At 42.7% G+C, this 20,945-nt stretch overlaps 1 protein-coding gene across 2 annotated transcripts in view; it reads right to left on the minus strand.

The window, feature by feature from the left end:
- Positions 1 to 1,666: 1,666 nt before the first annotated feature.
- The window catches only part of LOC133507602 (contactin-4-like), a 242,846-nt gene continuing 223,567 nt past the window's right edge, over positions 1,667 to 20,945 (minus strand). For both annotated transcript variants that reach the window (XM_061832828.1, XM_061832829.1), the window contains 9 exons: positions 19,837 to 19,986; positions 14,009 to 14,079; positions 10,827 to 10,862; positions 10,447 to 10,681; positions 10,125 to 10,240; positions 9,079 to 9,265; positions 8,888 to 9,000; positions 8,637 to 8,805; positions 1,667 to 3,509 (listed from right to left, as the gene is read on the minus strand). In XM_061832828.1, coding sequence (XP_061688812.1) covers positions 3,418 to 3,509; positions 8,637 to 8,805; positions 8,888 to 9,000; positions 9,079 to 9,265; positions 10,125 to 10,240; positions 10,447 to 10,681; positions 10,827 to 10,862; positions 14,009 to 14,079; positions 19,837 to 19,986 — 1,169 coding nt within the window. In that variant the 3' untranslated portion in view covers positions 1,667 to 3,417. The remainder of the gene's footprint in view (positions 3,510 to 8,636; positions 8,806 to 8,887; positions 9,001 to 9,078; positions 9,266 to 10,124; positions 10,241 to 10,446; positions 10,682 to 10,826; positions 10,863 to 14,008; positions 14,080 to 19,836; positions 19,987 to 20,945) is intronic.

Genomic DNA, 20,945 nt, shown 5'->3' on the forward strand with positions numbered 1-20,945 from the left:
GACAGCGAGTGAAAGTGTGCTTGGATCTTCTGGCAATGCAAGCACAGTTTTAGGTACAAGAAATGAATTATTGAAGCTGTTAACAAAAAACAAATATCATTGAATAGTTATTGAATGGCAGAAAATGCCCCCTGCTCTGAACGATTGCCCCTCCAGTTGGATGTGCTCTGATGTTGACGGTTTTGAGCCCTACAGTGACTACCTATGAATAATGAGTTGACAAGCCTAATCGACTGGCAGACCTCATTGGTTTCTTCTAGAACTGGGATGCTCAATGCGTCGAGGCAGTTTCGGTGGATTGCAATGGCGTGCGGAAAAAAAAAAAAAGACATCAGCCATTTTTTTTTCTTAACTTTAGCTCACCGCGCATGTGCAAACAATGACAGTACAGGAAAACACACTGTCAGTGAGTTCCCCCTATTTTAATGTCTCGCTTAAGAAATCTTAAAGGGGAAATCCAGTGGTTTGCATTAACAATGTATACAATAGGTCATGTAATATGTACTCTATCTTGACAATGTGATGTTAAATCCTCTCTCATTTAATAGTGTTTTGATATTTTTTTTTTTTATCAACAATTACAAATTTTCAGGGGTGCTGCCATTTTCGTGAGTCACATGACCTACGTGGGCGTATGTGACGTGTTACGTGCTGTTCCAAACACTCGATTACATGGGACACCATTATGCCCAGCGCTGATTTCTCGGATTTATCCTCATCTGATGAAGAAATAGAAGTATCATTTGATCGGGAAGACAGAGGAATACTTCCATACACATCCATGAGCGGCACAGCCATGAGCGGCTCTCCGCCGCTTGGTTGATCGGGAAGACGGAGGAATTCTTCCATACACAGCCATGAGCGACACGGCCGTGAGTGGCTCGGCCACTCACTTGATCGGGAAGACGGAGGAATACTTCCATATAGATTTGAACCTGTGGCTGTAAATAATGGGGCGGAACCGTGAGCTAAGCTCCGCCAAGCGGTGGAGCCGTGAGCTCGCTCCCCCGCGAGCGAGTTCCGCCGCTCGGCTGTAAATACTGTTGAATATTTGGATGGTTCTTCGGGTGGAATGACTCAGAGTCTGGCGGGCTCGCGCCGTGATGCTATGGGTGATGTGTGGAAGGACATCGGAGATTGTGAGTGTTTCTCAGTGAAGTTTGACGAATCCACTGACGTGAGTGACACTGCCCCGATGTGCATTTTCAATCATATGGTGTTTAGTGATCATCAATGTGAACTCACATAGTTACAAAAAATGTTTATGGTTCACTATTTTGTGTTGTACAATATTGGCTCATGCGGTTATGCAAGGCACACAAACATACATTTACACGTAAAAATCCTGACTCTACTTTAAAATAAATGTTTTGCATTTTGGAGTGGGTGGATCTTTGTCATTCTATTTCATCATTGGTCATTCTAAAAAAAAAAAAAAACATTCCCCGTCGATCACAAGAAGCTGGTTGGTTGAGAAAGAGATCTTGGGGTAAAAAAGTCTGGGCACCCCTATTCTAGAAAAATAAAATAAAACAGCTGTTGATCAACAACCAATTGGATCTATAATAATCAAGGAAATGACCTACAGAGACGGCTTTTGTTATATAAATCAAATATTCTTTATTAACACATTAGAAACAACAATGCAAGAAAAAAAGCCCTCGTGTTGAGCAGACACGACATGTCTGAGAGGCCGATTTAGACAGAAGCATGGACTTGGAGCTAACCATTTGTTTAGATGTCAGGGTACACATACAAATACACAAACCTCTACCGTGCAGGAAACATGTGAATGCTGCATGGTCCTGAAGCTATTAAATCATCTTGCCAGTAGCGAAAGGATTAAGTATGCACAGTCATGCTGAGCGCCAGTTAGCAATAGTATGAAACAGAATTAGACATAAAAACCAAATATGGCATCTTTTTTTAGAAAGCTCTTTTTTCTTTATAAATGATTTGAAGTGTACAAAACTGTATATTACATATTCACTGATGCATGATTCTGCGCAAGACCCAGTAGCCTACAGTTTCCACACATCCCTAAGAGCTACATACAGGCTGTATAACACCTCTGCACAGCCCTCCCACATGGCATCGGGAAACTATGGGCGGGGGGAAAGGAAACATCAGCAGCATTGTCATTTAGCATTGTCTTTAGAATACGCAACTATAAAAATGCACGAGGCTTCATATTTCCAAAATCAATCGACAAAACTCAGCCCCGCCCTACACTTGCCCCCGACCCACCATGCCCCACAACCCCTCCCAAAGCTGACAACATCTGGCATCTGTCAATACAGCAGCATGTAAACGCCACTGCGGCTGCATCATGGTTCTACGATTCTACTGTCCTCAATATACATTATGATAAGTTAAGGCTCTTTGAAGGACCTGAGGATTTTGAAGATATGATGAGGCACACAGAAGGCAAAGAATAGCTATTCACACAGGGCGAATCGAAAGAAAGGAGCGCATGGAACAGCCGCAACAATCCAGTCGCTGTTACAGCAGAAGACCCCGTAAGAGACGGCACACTGCTGGTGGTGGGAGCAGTCACAAAAATAGTATCAAGGATGTCATGAGACTTGACGAGGTCTTCAGTTACCAAAGAGGACTTTGCATGCTAAACCTTTACTCAGAAATATTTTTCTTTTTCCAGATGGACCTTATATACATGTCCAAAAACTGCTAAGTGCATTCCAAATGTGTTGTGATCTGCATCTAAAAGTAAAACAGCTGTCATTTTGTATGTAAACTGGACTTGATGAATTGTGAAAGTCTCAATGTGGACACCTTCAATGAATATACTGTACTGTTACTCATGGGAATTACTTCTTCTATTTTATTCAGATTTTACACCTTTTTGGTCGTGTTTCACAATTTACGGGTTTGGTAAAAGCATTAGCATGTCGTGTTTATGGACAGAGATAGATGCAAATGAGATGCAAGTCATGTCACACAACAGGAAAAGAAAATATATGAAAAGAAATATGCATTGAGTTCAAAATCAAATGGTCTGGTTCGCTCTCAAATCTAATAAAAAAAAACACCTCGAGGGAAATATTGAGCTGGCATGCTCTTGTCGCCCCAATATGCTTAGACTGGAGGAAGAAAAAAAGTGAAGCTTGGAATGTCAGGCAAAAAAAATACACATACATACACAATTTGTTTCACCTCTTCTTATGAAAGCTGCTTTGGTAACAAAATAGTCATGACATCTGTACATCGTCTTCTTGTAGCCAGCGAGCCAAAAGATCTTCCCAATTGTCCCAGTGGCATGTTTTCTATTTTTATTTTGTGTATTCCTTTTGCCTTTAGATCAAAATGAATGGGTCTAGTTACACCGGGGATGTCTATGTCTTTGTTCCGATGGAGACTGTCTCCACTTCAGATGCAAGGTCTGCTGGGAGCTCTTCGTCATAAAGATGTCCGCGCTGTGAAAGACAATGCTATTGTACTGAGGGCCGATAGAGTGGAGACCTTGGATGCTGAGCCGACGGCATTCGGACCTGAAAAGGTAATGACAAGATCAAGACTAGCAACAATACTCATTTTATTTCTTCAAGCACTTACTCTGTCATGTTTTGATCATCATTAATTTTATGTTTTCATGTTGAATGACTGTACAAAAACTGTAGTAAAAAAAAAAAGTGTTTCGAGAACGCTGTAATGTTTGCAAAAACATAACCTAAATGAATGCATCTAAATTATGAAATTAAGGTGAATGCAGGGGGCTCAGTATTGATGTGGGTGAGCTACAAGATGTTTAGCTATATCGAGTATTTAAGGTATGACGGTCAGAGATGATCATCTGTATTCATTTGGATTGTGCTTTTACTAACTGTGTTTTTGGTAGTTTGCCTCTTCCAGCTTTGTTTCCATCCCTGTTGGCTTAATAGGATTCAAGCACAATTTGATTTAATATTGTGTTACTGATCTCGTGCATTTGAATCAAATTTGTTTGTATTTCTAACAAGGAGTACTGAGGAAAAAATGTAGACCAGGAGTGTTAAATGGACGCACATGGGATAAATCTGCAAAAGGGAAAAATACATTTTTACATTTTTAAACCAATCTGCAATTCCTATTTCTGTCTTAGTCAGAGTAGACAACATGACACACTACACTGCCGCAGAACTAACAGTAGATGGCAGTAATATGGCCTCTGGGTCTGTATTTGGCATTTTGTCCTACCCTCGGAATTTTATCAGCTTTTTATTTGGCCCTGGCACCCTCATCAGTGAAATGTCCTTGTAAAAAAAAAAAGAGATAAAATGGACGCCAAGTGTCGGATTTTCCCCCCAAAATGGACTTCTTCCCATTTGTCCACGAAAGTGAATGGGAAACCTGCGTGCCTCGTGTGTACCCAGGAAGTTTCGGTTCCCAAGGAATATAATCTTCGGCGCCAATATGAGAGTCATTGTCACCCTAAGGCGAGAGACCAGTAATGCCGCATTAAAAGTTAATAGCATTAGCATCAAAGCCCTACTCTGGTGGGGGGTGGGGTGGGGGGTGTCCTTAAAACTTGCTTGCTAAATTGTGTGTCCTGAATCAACAGACTGGACAGCCAACTTCAGCACAAAGTATGGTCATTTGTGGCATTTTCTGTTGCAACTGATGAGAACACTGATATTACAGAGGTCGCTCAACTGCCCATATTCATACGTGGAGTTGATGAGACTTTGACTGTCACAGAGGAGTTTGTTGAGTTGGTGGCCATATTGCAGACACCACAACAGCCAAAAACATTTTCAGCGCTCTCGGTGTCACTCTGGACTGAGTCTTGCGCTGCCAGCCTGGCTTCAGACGGTGTGCCATTGATGGGTGGGGGGGAAAAAAAGCAGGTGTTAAGAAAGAAAGTACAAGCTTCAAATGGAGGGGTGACTTTTAGATATTTCACTGTACAGTATTTTGTATCAGGAGGTAGTGTGCTGCAAATAATTAAAAATGTATCACGTCTTGGAGGTTGTTGTCCAAATTGTTCATTTCTTCCGAGCAAGAGGTCTGAATCATCATCAGTATGACAGCCTTCTCAATGACAGTAACATTACCAATGGCCTGCCATACCATACCGAGGTGTTGTCCCGAAGGTCTTCTTTGATCTACGTGAGGAAATCGGACATTTAATGAAAAAAAAAAAAAAGTAAACCTGTTAAGGAATTACAGTGTCCACAATGGCTGTAGGACGTTTCATTTATGGTTCATATTACAGAGCACTAGAATAATCTGAAGAAAATGTTGAAAGAACGCCAAAATATTGTCACACAATATTGTGATGGCATATCTTCATTCAAGTTAAAACTGACATTATGTATGAGAGATCAGCTGGCAAGTGGTGATCCTGCTCATTTTCTCTGTCTAAGAAATGTATGCATAGACAATGTTAATCCAGAATATTTGTGGGAGTTTGAGGAACCATTTCAGGTCTTGACCAAACTCGAGACAGAATCTACAGTTTTTCACTCACCATTCACAGTCAGGGCTTCTGATGTGTCCTTTGACATGCAACTTGAAATGAGTGATTTGCAGTGTGATGTAGAATTGAATTACAAATTTGCGGGCTTGGACACATTTTATCAGTATGTCCTGCCAGGCTTTCTGAAACTAATGTCACTGGCTGCAAAAATGTTGGCCATGTTTGGGACTATGTACCTTTGTGAGCAAGTTTTCTCGGTAATGATTATTAATAAAACAAAGCTACGCTCATTGAATGACATTCTGACATGAGCTGCTACTCAGGAGAAGTGATGACACTTATACTGAAACTTGTGCAGGCTAAAAAATGTTAAATTTCTGGAGCAATTAAAAGGCAAGACTAAATTCTGCGAAATAGTGCTTTTGCCATTGTTTGCACGAATGAAAAATACAGTGGTGAAATGAATACCTGCTATAGTAATTACAGTGCAATTCAGTGTTCCTTAACAGACTTAATACAAAAGAGTTTGATTAAGTGGAATATATATTAAGTGGGCCTGGCCCTGGGTAAAGGAATATTGTTGGACTCTTCATTAATTTTTTGGTGAATACAACATGAATGATTGCAATGTTTGGTATGCTGTACACTTTAGCTGGGATCCAATTTACTATTGTTTGGCAAGGGTTTATTGAGTGTTATTCTCTTTGCAGTCTGAAACTATCAAAATCATGTCTACACTCAAAAGCCCCAAATTTCCGACAATTCGTAGTTCTATCAAAATCCAAAATCCCCCAACATGTGCCTAATGTGTAAAATGTGCACACAAAAATCTGAAGTTTGAAGCATCAGTTAACATGGCATGTGAATAGAGAAAAAGTGTAAAGATGACCACAGAGCTGACTTGTCAATGATTTATCATTGTGCTCCAGCCATCTCTGCTCAACAAAATATTGCTGTTCATACTTGTGCAGTTTGGTATTCTGGTTCTGATCTAAGCACCAAGTAAGGTTTTAATCACACATTTGGGTCTATGTAGATGTAGGGTTTGATTTACATAAATTGTAATTTTTTTTACATAAATTGTTTAAATAAATTGTATCATATATCTGTACAAAGAAATGATATACATGTATTTAACGTTGTCTGAGGTTACGAGCCATAGAGAAACCGTTTTAGCAAGTTGCGCTTCAAACCATCTTGTCAAACTGTAGGTATGCTCATTAGGAAGTCCTGAATCAGACTACAAGACAAATTTTGTCTTCCACGATTGCACCGTCAGACTACCGCTATAAAATCTTGATTCCTTGAGGTTATCTCAGTCAAACAGTGGCAATACTACATGATATGTATTTCGATACCACCACATCCAAAATTTTAGGATCACTGAGCTTTATCTTGTAATATCAAACGCTTTCGGAGAGTTGGAATGAGAAAAAAATGTCACCGTCAATGCGACAGGATAAACTCATTACCATGGCGAGAGCAACAACAATAAATCGTGCTAATGTATCGTGTTGGAGGGAAAAAGAACAAAATGTGCGGTGTTCATCACTGGTGATCGAGACAGGACATTCATTCAAGGTTTGCTTAAGGTATGTTCATGTACTTTTGATACGATACGGCTCACAAGCAGGCAACAAAACGTGATGTACCTTAGCAAGCTAGTGCTCATCAAGACCGAAAATTTCGGTAAACATTGGTTTGTGTGCATGAATAAATGTTGACAACGGCAAGCATGGGGCATGGTTGGATCACAATATGCAGTCAAGTTGCGCTGTCGGAGAGTTGTCATTGATGTCACACTACATGGAAAATATAAAATAAATCGATCTGGGAACTTGCCGAGGATAGCTAATCAAGCTAATATTGAGGCTGGAATCCTGTAGTCTGATTTAGACATAATGTGACAGCAGGTTTTGTAACATTATGTTTGGCATATATAATACTTAAATATACAAAATTATCCGTCACAAATTGTCTCAAGTTTGACAAAAGACATTGCATGTGATAAACCAATTCATGAGCATATAGTCATCCCGGAACACTCAGGATTGTGTGACAAACATAAAATTCTTTATTTTGTATTATGTGATTTGATTTTGATTATTATGAGCGGTTGCTGATGGTCTAGTGGTACACACGCCTGACTTTTGTGTAGGCAGTGTGGGACCGATTACTGCTCAGTGATGGTGTTGCTATCTGCCCTGCGACTGACTGGCAACCAGTTCAGCGTGTATTCTGCCTTTCGCTCGAAGTTAGCTGGAACAGCCTCCAGCTCTCCTGTGACCCTTGTGAGGATAAGTGGCTTGGGTAATGGATGGATTGATGATTTTGAAGGTCAGCATCCATGTTTTCAAGCGCAAGCAAGTGGATACCCGTACTTGCATGTGCAAACCTTGAATAAATCAAGCCCTTTGTATTCACACTAGCATGTTTAACACTGAAGCAAAGGTTGCCCAAATAATTTTTCAGGTCCTTGCACACAGAGATTAGCGGTAAAGAGACAATGGTCACTGACATCTTTACTCCTTTTTACTTTTACATCTCTGCAGTTTCCCCCAACACGCTCTGCTGGTTAAAGTTTTTGGTCTGTGTCACTTTTATACTTCAGCTGAATAGAACCAAAACTCTTCCACTGTTGAGTTGCAAGTCAGATAATACCACTTCAAGAACGTTTGGTCTACTCAAGGTTGGGAATGATACTGTTCACATTTGTCCTAGTGTTTTTTTTTAACTTAATCAAAATAATAAATAAAAATAATATGTACACAGCAAAGAGAGCTGTGTTTCATTATCTGCGTCACTTTCATCCTCCCTTTCCATATTTCTTGCTACATTTATGCAACAAAGGATAAGCATACATTCTATTTTTAAAATGTTTAAGACTCCCGGAGCAATTCTGAAGATTTTTACGATGGTGACTATTCAATGTTGAAATATTTTATTCCAATTCCATTTTTCTCTTGGCTGTACAAATAAAATGTCAATCTATCCCTTGAAATGGAATGTATTTGAATATTTGTATATGTAGGTGCCATGGTATTTGGTAGTTCATTAATTTGCTGATATTAACTGTTTTAATTATGCTGCGATTTCATTTATTTTCCTGCTCTCCATCCTCCCTCCAGATGATGATCATTAATCCCCTCTGTTCAGGCAGCCAGCAGGGGAGCAGATTATGGAGCTCAGCACAGAGGACACTAACTAGCTTTCCACTGACCTGGTATCCTTGGGATGGTGATCTGTCGACTACTGCTGCCTTCTCCTCCCTCGCCAAATGGTTTAATCTGGATGATATAATCCTCATCAGTGGGCAGGGAGAGCTCCACTGAGGTGGAGTTTGTCTCCATGACATTGGGATGGCTGTGTTGGTTCTTTTTGTACAGCACCTAACAGTAAAATCAGGTCATTATTTCAACAAAGCAAGGTGACAAAGACGATATGCAAGAGCAACTGGAACAGGGTGCTTACTTTGTAACCTGTGACCTCTGATTCATTTTCCAGGGCTTTAACCTGCTCCCAGTTTAATATAATTTTGGCGTTGGATGTATTCCACATCACCTTTCCAGGAGGTTGGCTCGGTGCTGAAAATAAAAACCCACACACCTTATTCATATCAAACAGGTGCAAAGCCATCGAAAGCAGACACAAAAGCTACGTACGTGGTTTTTTGGTTGTAATGTTGATGGTGGCGCTGGGAGGTCCAGCTCCTGCAGTATTATACGCCCTCACCGAGATGTAATATGTGGTGCTGCCTTTCGCACCGTGAATAATCGTTGATGTGTGATTCCCCACAGTTCTTTGTACAATGGCTGTGTCTTCCTTTTCCCTTCGACTCCAATACCTCAGCTGAAAAGTTTAACAAGGGAGAACAACTGATGGACTCATACACACAGACAATTTCAAATCATCCTCAACATTCTGTCAGTAAAATGCAAACTGGTAAATGTGAAATCTACCGGACGGAAGAAACAGTTACTGTGTGTTTCTAAGTGGAATGTGATCAACGTGTCAAATTGACAAGTATGACAGTTTAAGGTGAGCGGTGTGAAAAACAAAAAAAGGGAAACAGATAAAAGGACCAAAATATTCAACAATACCCTGCCAACAAATACTGATAACAGGTTTTCTTTGTCACCATGATTGTCAGGGCAGAAACAGCAGGCATGATTCAAATCCCAAATATAATATGGCTTTCCTTGCAAGAATGGTTTGCCTAGACCCGGCTCCTTTGTTGACTTTTAGTGGTCAACAATTTGTATTTCTGTCAGTTCATGCACTCAATGGGAGAAAGTAGCTCCTTTCTTTTCATCTCGAATTGCAGATGAGCAGAGTGAAAATGACAATGGCCAACCTAGTGTAAAACCAGGGTGCGAAACAGTTGTTGGATTCAAAGCAAAATGTTATTTTCCTCAAAGCATCAGTACACCAATCAGCACAGGTTACAACATTTGGGAAGGCAAGAGGAAGAAAAAAAAAAAAAACTCAACCCAAGGCCTCGGAACTAAGTAGGACCATTATACATGCAGCAAGCTATTATCTCCTTTGCCCAAGGTATGGTACATCAGCCTAAGAAATTCATCATCAATTATACAAGAGAACAAGATTCCACCCTCCTCATACCCACACACACAGACACACACACACCAAGTTGCATGCACTGAAAGCGGACATAGAGTAAACTAGACAGTATATCACTAGTGTTTACCTCATAGCCCAGCACTCTTTTCTTACTGGCATTCCAGGGAAGAGCTTTCCATGAAACTTCAATCTCGGACGCTGAGAGGCTCTTGGCACGGACCCTCAAGGGCGCTCGGCCAGGTTCTGAAGTTGATGTATAAAGACTTCAGAAGTAGCACTCACTTGTGATGATCACTCAAAGCGGGAACATTAAAAGTGTTTCTCTGTTATTTTTTTCCCCAGAAATATGCATTTCCTCTGAACCAGGGCCACTATTTTGAGCGGATACGTTAACTGCTGAACAAGTGAGCCAGAAAGCGTTACCACAGGTTGGAAAGCAGAATTCTCACCTTCCTCAGCAGAGTAGATAGTGGTGACTTGTCCGAATGGACCTTCTCCTTCGTTGTTGTACACGCCAACCTTCACATGGAAAGGTGAAAAGGGCTGGATGCTTTCATTTTTGAAGACATATTTGGATGTCTCTGCGGAGGGTACAGCAGCCTGCATCCAACCTGTGGCACCATGGGGTCGAAAAGCCACAACGTAACCGAAACCTGGACCATTTTGTAGCTCTTCTGGAACAGGCTGTGATGAAAAAACAACAGTGTACAGCAAATAACTAGAATAATAGTCTGAATTTAAAGCGATGTCTGAGACCAAATATGGCCCAATCAATTAACATTTATTTAATAATTTAAAAATACCATGTCACCACAGCTTTTTTGCGTACTTTGTTGGTCAGAGCAAAACCTATCCAGGAAAACATCTGCACACACATTTAAGAATCAGCATAATTAGTAAGTACAATGTATTCATGTCATTTTATTTTATTGCTTTTTAAATATTCTAGATGACTTAGATTATATTGCATTATACTGAATTTTCGAACTTGCATACATTTCACACATACATTAGATTTTGTTGCATTATATTGCATTTTTGTATGGTATTCATGGTTTCTACAATTATGATGTGGTAGTGGTGGTGTTAAGAGATGGGTAAAATACCCACTGAAGGCTGGATTCACTTTCTTATATTATTTTTGCAGAACATTTATTTCTTTTGACATTTATTGAGAAAAACATTAAATGATGGCTTGAATTTAATGGTTACTGTGAAAAAAAAGCTCATGATTTTCCTCGAAGCACAGACAAAAATTAAAATACTTTCTCTTACTTATTGATGTGCAATGGGTTAATCCAGTGGATCACCAACATTTTATTCCAAGTACCACCTCAAAATAATTCTTGGCCCTTCAAGTATCACCGTAATGAACACGACTAAAATGCAGGAACATAGTAGGCCCAAGTGATCATAAAAAACTTTAATCTGATTCAATGATTCCTTCACGCACCACTAGTTGTAGCTCACATACCACTATTAAATCTAGGTACTACCAAAAGAATCACTGCATCAAACAGAGAAGAAATAGTCTTTATAGTTCATTATAAAACAATACAACTGACAAGAAAAATTGATTGCTATGGCTGACGATGGAGGGTCACTAGTTTTCACAGCAGGTCACTGATGGTACACACGTCTGACTTTGATGCAGGGAGCGCGGGATCGATTCCCGCTCATTGATGGTGTCAATATGTGCCCTATAACTGACTGGCGACCAGTTCAGGGTGTAGTCCAGCTTTCGCCTAATGCCAGCTGGGATAAGCTCCGGCGCTGCTGGTATCCATGTGAGGATAAGCGGCTTGGACAATGGACATGGACATAATTTTCAGAGCCACTAATTATCAGTTGGCGGCATGCTGGTTGACTGGTCAGAGCACAGGTGTTAAACTTGAGGCCCCCCCACATGATTTTATGTGCCCTGCGAAGGTAAATCTAGTGTGCTAACTTCTATTGTTCTTGTGAAAATGTGTAGCAAAATTTCAAATTGCCATATCTCATAAATGATAATGTTGAGATATTACAAGCATCTTTGTGTTACCAAACAAGACCAATAGTTGAAAAACCCATTACCCTTGAGTTCTGATTCCAAAACTAGTGAATACACTTCAATGTAAATTGAATATAATAATAAACTTCATGTAAATATGATGAGGTAATTAAATATTTTTACGGTTCTGCACTCATAACAGCCATCTGAGGAAAACAGTAACTAAAATGTGGGTGGTGACAAAAATTAGTTTGACATCCATGGGTAGAAGCGTTACCCTCAAAGTTCTGAGGACTGGGGTTCAAATATGTATGTTCTTCCCATGCCTGCATGGGTTTTCTCCAGGTACTCCTCACACATCCCCAAAAAATGCATTCATTGGGGATTCTAAATCTGATCACAATGCTTGTTTGTTTCTTTGTGCCCTACGATTAGATAGCAACCAGTTCAGGGTGTGCCCTGCCTCCTGCCTGAAGATACAGTAGCTGGAATAGGCTCCAACACTCTCAAAACCCTTGTGAGGATAAGCGGCTCAGATAATAGATGGATGGATGGATAATTTTCAGGTGCAGTCATTACTGTTGGGCTAAATGCTAACTGCCTCATATGCCATGAAAAATATGCCACATCAGCCACGCTAATAATTCAAAGCAAAGTAAAGCAAATTGATTGATTTGTATAGTGCAGGGGCGCACAATGCATCAATCGTGTTTTGGTAGATCCTGTGACGACATGCCAAAATAAATAAATAAATAAATAAATACAAAATAGATCTCGGGCAAAAAAAGCGTGGGCACCCCTGGTATAGCGCATTTCACACACAAGGTAACTCAATGTGCTTTACATGATTAAAAGGATTTAAATGCAAAGAGCTAAAACATTTAAAATGTTAAAAAAACAAAACTATAACAATTACAATAAATATATTAAAAAAGAAACATAAAAGTACAATTAAAAACAGCGTACAGTGCAAGAAATATCATTAAAATTGGAAATGCTGAAAAAAACAAGAGTTTTCAACCTGGATTTAAAAACATTCACACTGACATCATCTCTGTTGGCAACTTATTCCATTGGTGTGCAACATAATAGCTGTATGCTGCTTCACCATGTCTGCTTTGGACTCTGTGCTCCACTATTTGACCTGGGTCAGTCGATCTCAGAGCTCGACTGGGTTTGTATTCCATGAGCACTTCTTTTTTTCATGTATTCAGGTCCTAAACCATTTAGTGATTTATAGACCAGTAGCATAACTTTACAATCTATTTTCAAGACTACATTGGTATATTGTACTACACTGTTTAAATGACACACAAGCAGCATACAGTGTTTCGCTTGAGCGCGGAGCCACAACAGAAGGTGGAACAGACCGAGGAAATTTCTCTTAAGACTGCAACAAGGAGCTTGAGAGTTTATTCTGATGTATACTAATTGAATTCCTCCACCATGTGTTAAATATATAATATACATCAGAAACAAAGAAAAATGTGGCATTTGAGCAGGGCAACCGGAGTCGCCACAGGCTACCACTACTGAATAGACAATAAACAGTGACTTGATTTTGTCATTTCCTTTTGATTTAGTTGAGATGTGAAAACTGGAAGGCAAAGCCTAATTCCCCACATTGGTGTTTCAAGTCAGAAGCACATTTCAAGGCTGAGTCAGAACAGAAGCTCGGTTTAAGCAGATACCTAAAATTAAACTTGCTCATCATGAAATGTTACCAATGATTCTCAGGAGTTTCACAGCAGGCCCTTTATTACTTTGAACAGCCTGAATTATTACAGGATCCAAAGGCACCTTGATGTAAGACCGAGTGAACAGATACAATTTGTGGAAAATGTTGAAAGGTTGAATTGGATTATCTTTTCAAAATGAATGTAATTATCTTTTCGAAATCATAAAATAGTTTCCCCTCCACGCTGACAGCAACAGTCACTGCCGTACATTATAAAACACATATATTCTCTGTATCTGGCATACCCCGCCATGGGTGACAGCTCCCTAGCGTTCTTGCTTACCTCCCATGTGATTACTAATTCTGAACGACTCCCACCGCCACCGCTCACACTAGCTGGTGTGACTCTTGGAGCTGGAGAAAAAAAACAAAAACACAAAAAAACAATCATCTTTCTCTTGTGCACTTAACGGGGTGCTGAAAAACAACATTGAAGAACACACAATGTGGGAACAATAAATACTACAGTGATAACATCTGTGACTGTCTGGAATATGCTTTTATAAGGGCTCCCTGTCATGTTCCTGCCGGTCCAGCCGTGGTTGGGCGGGTCCGAGCACACCGCCGCTGATTGGGAGGCGCACACATGCGCCTCATCCTCTTTGAGTAACACCTGTATTTATAGGACCCAGGGGACGACTGGTTGTTGCCAGATCGTCGCAACTCATGCCCCGTTCCTGCCCTCCCATACTCTTGATCGTCAACCCTGGTTTACCGACCTCCGCCCATCAACCAATCGACCGCGTAAGCTTGACGTCTTTGATACACCTGCCTTCTCTGATCAATCTTCCGTGTACCGACCCCTGCCTGTCCACGGACCTGCTCTCTATGCCTGACGTCCTGATTACCACTGCCCCACTTGACTGTTTGTCTGTTCCCCGACTTTGGAACGAATAAAAACTTTTCCCGAACAACCTTTGCATCTCTGGAGTCCTGCATTTGGGTCCTCCCTCTGTACCAATGGGTCTTGACAGAACAATCTGGCCAAACCAGGACCCACCAGGAAAGACCCGGCATCGCCGGGATCGATGCGAGGTAAACAGACTGCCGAGGGACCAAGCCTGTCCTATCCCGGTAGGCTCCATGATGTTGTCTCCTTCTTCCGTGTCACACGCACCGCCTGCGTGCCATGAATACATCCCGACCATGACCCGCTCATCGCCACATATTCTTTTGGACTCTGATTTTTTGGACTATGAGGAAGACCTTGATTTATATGACCGGCTGCATGACTACGATTTATATTGACTGTAAATTTCCTCTCCCGATCTTTAGTCCCAGTCAGTTTGCTTCACCTCACCGTGTTTCCCGCTCCCGAGTGTCTTCGCCCGGTAGGTTCAAGTCCTCGTCCTCCAATCCTTTTTTGGGAACCCACTTGGCCATCTACCCGGGTTCTCCGCGTGGCGCCCAGAGGAGATGCCCAAGCTGGGTGCTCCCTTGTGCCTCCCACTGCGAGGCAACAAAGACACTCGTCCATCCACTCCCCACCAGCAACGGCTGAACCAGCAGATCCGGAGAAGGTGGTGAAACTTCCAATTCCGCAAATCCCGAGAATCACAAGGTCTTCTATCGCGAAATGTGGGCGGAAATAGAGCGGCAGAGCACCGAACCTGGGCTTTGAGGACCGCCAGTACGGATTAGATAACCAGCCGAGCTACGCCGACGTCACGGTTGCAACTCACCCGCTCCCGAGACATGCTTATGTCGCGGTTTCAACAGACTCGCTGCTGACTCACGTTGATGCTGCAGTGGCAACGGGCCCACTACTGAGCAAGGTTCATGTCGCTGTGGCAACGGATCCTCCGCCGCGCCTTTCCCACGATGCCGTGGCAACAGATTGACTGCAAGTGCACGCTGCGATGGCCACTGATCCGCTACCAAGCCAAGCTCACATTGCAGTGGAAACAGATCCGCAGCCTAGCCACGCTCACATCGCAGCCTCGACAGACGCACTGCTGATCCATTCTCATGCCACGGTATCCATCGACCCCTTTTAGGACAGAGTTCACGTCGCGGGTGGCAACAGATTCACTGCCGCGTCACACCTACATCGTGGTGGCAACAGGCGTCCGCGCGACCGCCATAGGAAAAGGGTGGAATTGGCGATCAAGGATGAGCCTGCCTTCAACGTGTGTGTTCCCAAGGAACAAGACCCAGAAGCGACTTGCAGAGGGCTTAAGTTCAGAGGCTGGAGTGAATTCTGCTAAAGACGAGGCGAACTATTTTCCTCCAGTGAAGAGGAGGAGGACCTTATCACTCTGTGCCATGCCCAGGAATGATCCATTCACGCCCCCTAGTGTCTGCCAGTTCTCCTCCGGGACCCCTGACTGAGGGGAGCTAGTCGGTCTCCATCTGAAGGAGCCGACTCTCATTCAGGAACAAGCGCCCAGTTCAGGTGTGCCAAGGCAAACACCGGAAGTGCAACAATGCAGCGTTCTGCCGCCTGTGGGGTTTCAGGAGCCAATCTCCAAATCTCATGTTCCTGTCCAGGAGGGGGCGATGGTTCCGCAGCCACCTCATGTTTCCGTCCAGGAGGTGGCGATGGCACCGTAGCTGCCTCACGTTCCTGTCCAGGTAGTGGCAATGGTTCCGCAGCTGCCTCACGTTCCTGTCTTGGAGGTGGCGATGGTTCTGCAGCCACCTCACGTTCCTGTCAAGAAGGTGGCGACGGCTCATCGGCATCCTCACGGGCCTGTCCAGCAGACGACGACGGCGTCACAGTCCCCTTCGTTCCAGTACCGGCGGCGATCAGTCCGCGGCCGTCCCTCACCCCAGTCTCAACGGTGACAGGCCTGTGCCCGCCCCACAGTCCAGCTTCGACGGCGGACCGGTCCGCGGCTATCCCCTGTTTTGACTGCGACAGGAGCTGGGGAGTTCTGATGGGCCACCCCGGAACTGGAAGGGCTTCGAGATGGCTGCGGTCATGGCTTTGATGCTTCTCTCCGTCGTCCTCACTCCAGATGATTCCTGACCGCTTCATGACCTAGCCTCGGCTGGGACTGATCCCTGGCCGCCTCATGATGAAGCCTCAGCGGCTATCGCCCCCTGGCCACCTCACAATGAAGCCTCAGCGGTGACGGCTCCCTGCCCTCCTCACAACCTAGCCTCGCTGGTGTCCGATCCACGGCTGCCTCCCGACCGAGCCTCGGCGGCGACCGATCCCTAGTCGCCTTGCAACCACGTACTGTGATGTCTTCGTCTGGAACAGTCGCATGCTTCCGTCTGGTTCCTGGTTCGCTGTTGGGTTTCTCCCCGAGGACGTCCACCCGAATCACCCCGTGGGGATGCTGGTGCTTGGCGTCCGGGTCGTCCTCCTGACCTGTCCATCCGGATGCTTCGCTTTTGGTGGCCTGGACGGCCACCAGACAGACTTCCACCTGCGCTTCATCCTCATTGAGTAACCCCCTGTATTTATAGGACCCAGGGGATGACTGGTTGTCACCAGATCGTCGCAACTCATCCAGCGTTCCTGCAGTCCCATACTCTTGATCGACAACCCTGGTTTACCGACCTCTGCCTGTCCTCTGACCAACCCCGTAAGCTTGACATCTTTGATACTCCTGCCTTCTCTGATCGATCTTCCGTGTACCAACCCCTGCCTGCCTGTGGACCTGCTCCCTACGCCGACGTCCTGATTACCGCTGCCCCACTTGAATGTCTGCCTGTTCCCAGACTTTGGACCGAATAAACACTTTTACCGAACAACCTTTGCGTCTCCGAAGTCCTGCATTTGGGTCCTCCCTCCGTACCATTGGGTCGTGACACTGGAATTCCAACACAATACATCCAAGAGGTTGATTCACCTGAGATATGTATGGATTTTGCTTTTCCCTAAATAATGCATGTAGATAAGATCGACAGCGGTACGGGGGAGCAACTGAGAAACACTTCTGTCTCACAGTTCTCAGGATGGGGTTCAAATCCCAGTCGTGTCTGTGTGGAGATTTCATGTTCTCCTGTGTGGGTTTTCTCTGGGGACTCCGGTTTCCTCCCACATTAGGTTAATTGAGGACTCTCAATTGCCCGTAGCTCTGTCTACAGTATAAGCCGTGCTTTTGGCTGCTGACCAGTTCAGGCTGTACTGCGCCTCTCACCCAAAGATAGCTTGCATAGGCTCCAGCACCGCCTTCGACCCTTGTCAAGGATAAGCGGCTAAGTAATGGGATGAATGTATAAAATCCATTCTCAAAATTTTGACCTATGAAATATAGATCTTGAACAGGCAATCCTTTAGCGTGGTCAAATGACATTTCAATGTAATTGTAAATCCACATAATCCACATAATTGTTGTCAACATGGTATTATCTGTAGTTTTTTTACATTTACTTCCCTTGTGATTATGCTTTTCAAAGCTGCAAATGGAACCAAGGAACCTTGTACTGGAACAACAGTCTTTAGGAGTGCAAGCAACGTTTATTTTAATGATCAATTAATCTGTTGATGGCTGCACTGTAACTCAGCTGGAAAGCATTGGTCTCACATTTCTGAGGTCCCGGGTTCATTCCCTGCCTGTGTAGTTTGCATGTTCTCCCCGTGCCTGCATTACACCCTGAACTGGTTGCCAGCAGTCACATAGAGACAAACAGCCGCACTCACAATCATACTTACGGGCAATTTAGAGTGTCCAATTAATATTGCATGTTTTTGGGATATGGGAGGAAACCAGAGTGCCCGAAGAAAACCCACGCAGGAATGGGAAGAACATGCAAACGCCACACAGGGATGGCTCGGTTTGAACCCGGTTCCTCAGAACTGTGAGGCCAATGCTTTCCAGCTGCTCCACTGTCCCGCCCATCATCAAAATAGTTGTTGATGAATTTGATAATTGATTAGTAGTCAATTAATCCATGAATTGTTACGCCTTTACCAGCATGTATGGGAATTTGGAGACTACTTAATTACAGTGAGAAGAAGAATGGAACTTGTCCCGATCATCAGTAGTTGTTAGTGCCTGGTCATTATTATTGGGACATTGACAGGGAATAAGATTGGGTTAACATTTTTTTGTTTCCATCAATCCATTTCCTGATCTGCTTATCCTCATGAGGGTCATGGGAGTCCTGGAGCCAATCCAGCTATCATTGGGAAGGAGGCAGGGGTACATCCTGAATTAGTTGCCAGCCAAGTGCAGGGCACTTAAAGACAGACAACAGTTGCAGTCACAATCATACCTAGGGGCAATTTAGAGGCTTCAATTAATGCATGTTTTTGGGACGTGGGAGGAAACCGGAGAAAACCCACGTAAGCACGGGGAGAACATGCAAACTCCTCAGAACTGTGAGGCCAACGGTCTACAGCTGCTCCACCGTGCCGCCCATTTTTGATTTGTTTTATGTTATGTTAACCAGTGGTTTCCAAACTACTTTTTTGGGCGCGCCCCCATTTTTGGATATTAACTCCTCCTACCAATTGAAACCACTTGAAGTGCTGAAAATTGGAAACCAGAGGGTGGAGGGGGGAACTGAAAGATTATCAAGCACAAACAATCTGCACACCTGCTGTCATAACACTGTGTCGCCTAGGGCCCCCCAGTTTGAAAAAAAAAAACTGATTGAAAAAATATGTATGAGTGTTGTGGTCAGTTGAAAACTTTAACAGAATATTAGTATACAACCAACAAATTCACATCACAATATACCAGGGAGGTTCCACAAGATAGAAAATAGACAAATGAAACAAAGAAAGATTAAATATAACAAGATATAACTGTATGTGAACAGTCGATGGATTTTTGTTTCTTCTGATAAATTTGGATGTGTGAAGACATTGATACAATCATGAGAAGGTGAGTTAAATACATTTGTTTGTGTGTGTCTTTTTCATATTCAGTATCTCCAAATAACACATAAAACCTGGGTCACCTGCTTGAAAGACACTTAAGGTATGAACCATCACACAAGTGCTGACCAAGTTTTGGACCATATTCGTATTCTATGCTGAAGAGGATAAAAAGCAACTTTCTACAACACTAATACAACCAAAGGGGAACCAGTTTTAATGACTTTTAGCAAAATGAGAGCTGATGAAAACAGTAGGGAACCAACACAAATTAAGTATTTTGAGGAGAACAAAAAAAAAAACAAAAAAAGAGTGACAAGTTTTTTACGTACAGGTCCCCTTTGTCTTAGCTTGTTCTGATGGCTTGCTGGGTTCTCCGGTCCCAATTGTGTTGCTAGCCAGGACTCGAAACTCATAGTCCACCCAAGGGCTCAGGTCTTTTACAGTAGCTGTCAGACGGTGGCCCCCTACCACTTCAGGAACTGAAACATAAGAAAAGCAAAGCAAAGCAAATTTATGTCTATAGTGCATTTCATACACAAGGTAACTCGATGTCCTTTACATAATTAAAAGCATTCAAATACAAAGAAATAAAAACATTTGAAAATAAAAAGTACAATTCTAACAGCTTACATTGCAAGACATAATCATTGAAAAATTGAAGTACTCCAAAACGCATGAGAAAAAAAATTTAGGTTTTGACCTGGATTTGAAAACATTCACATTTGGGGCTGGCATCACCTCTGTCGGCAACTTATTCCTTTTTTTTTTTTTTATTTTTAATTTTTTTTTTTTCCAGCATAATAGCTAAATGCTCTTTCACTATGTTTGCTTTGGACTCGCTCTCCACTATTTGACCTGACTCAGTCGATCTCAGAGCCCCACTGGGTTTGTATTCCATAAGCATTTTTTTCTTCTATTTAAGACCTAACCGAGTAAGTGATTTATAAACCAGTAGCAAAACTTTAAAATCTATTCAAAAGATGGCTGGAAGCCAGTGTAAGGATTTTAGGATTGGAGTTAGAAGTTCCTACCTTTTTGGTCTGGTCAGAACCTGAGCTGTGCAGTATTCTGAATGAGCTGCAGCCGCTTAATAATCTTTTTGGGGAGTCCGGTCAGAAGCCCATTGCAATAGTCATGTCTACTTGAAATTTAAGAATGGATAAGCTTTACCTAGTCTGCCTGACGCATGCAACCTTTCACTCTAGATATGTTCTTTAATAATTGATGTGATATAACTGTTGAAAATCATTTCAGAATCTTTCAGAACACCAAGTTTTTGGACTTGGCCTTTGTTTTTAGCAAAATAGTGAGTGGAGGTATTTACAAACAACAATCCTCTTTTCTTTATTGCCCAAAACAATTCCCCTAGGCTTTTTTGTGGTTTAGTTGAAGGAATTTTTGGCTCATCCAGCTATTAGGGTTAGGGTTATATTCTTTA

The sequence above is a fragment of the Syngnathoides biaculeatus genome, chromosome 10 (assembly GCF_019802595.1).
Source record: "Syngnathoides biaculeatus isolate LvHL_M chromosome 10, ASM1980259v1, whole genome shotgun sequence".
Classification (NCBI taxonomy): Eukaryota; Metazoa; Chordata; class Actinopteri; order Syngnathiformes; family Syngnathidae; genus Syngnathoides; species Syngnathoides biaculeatus.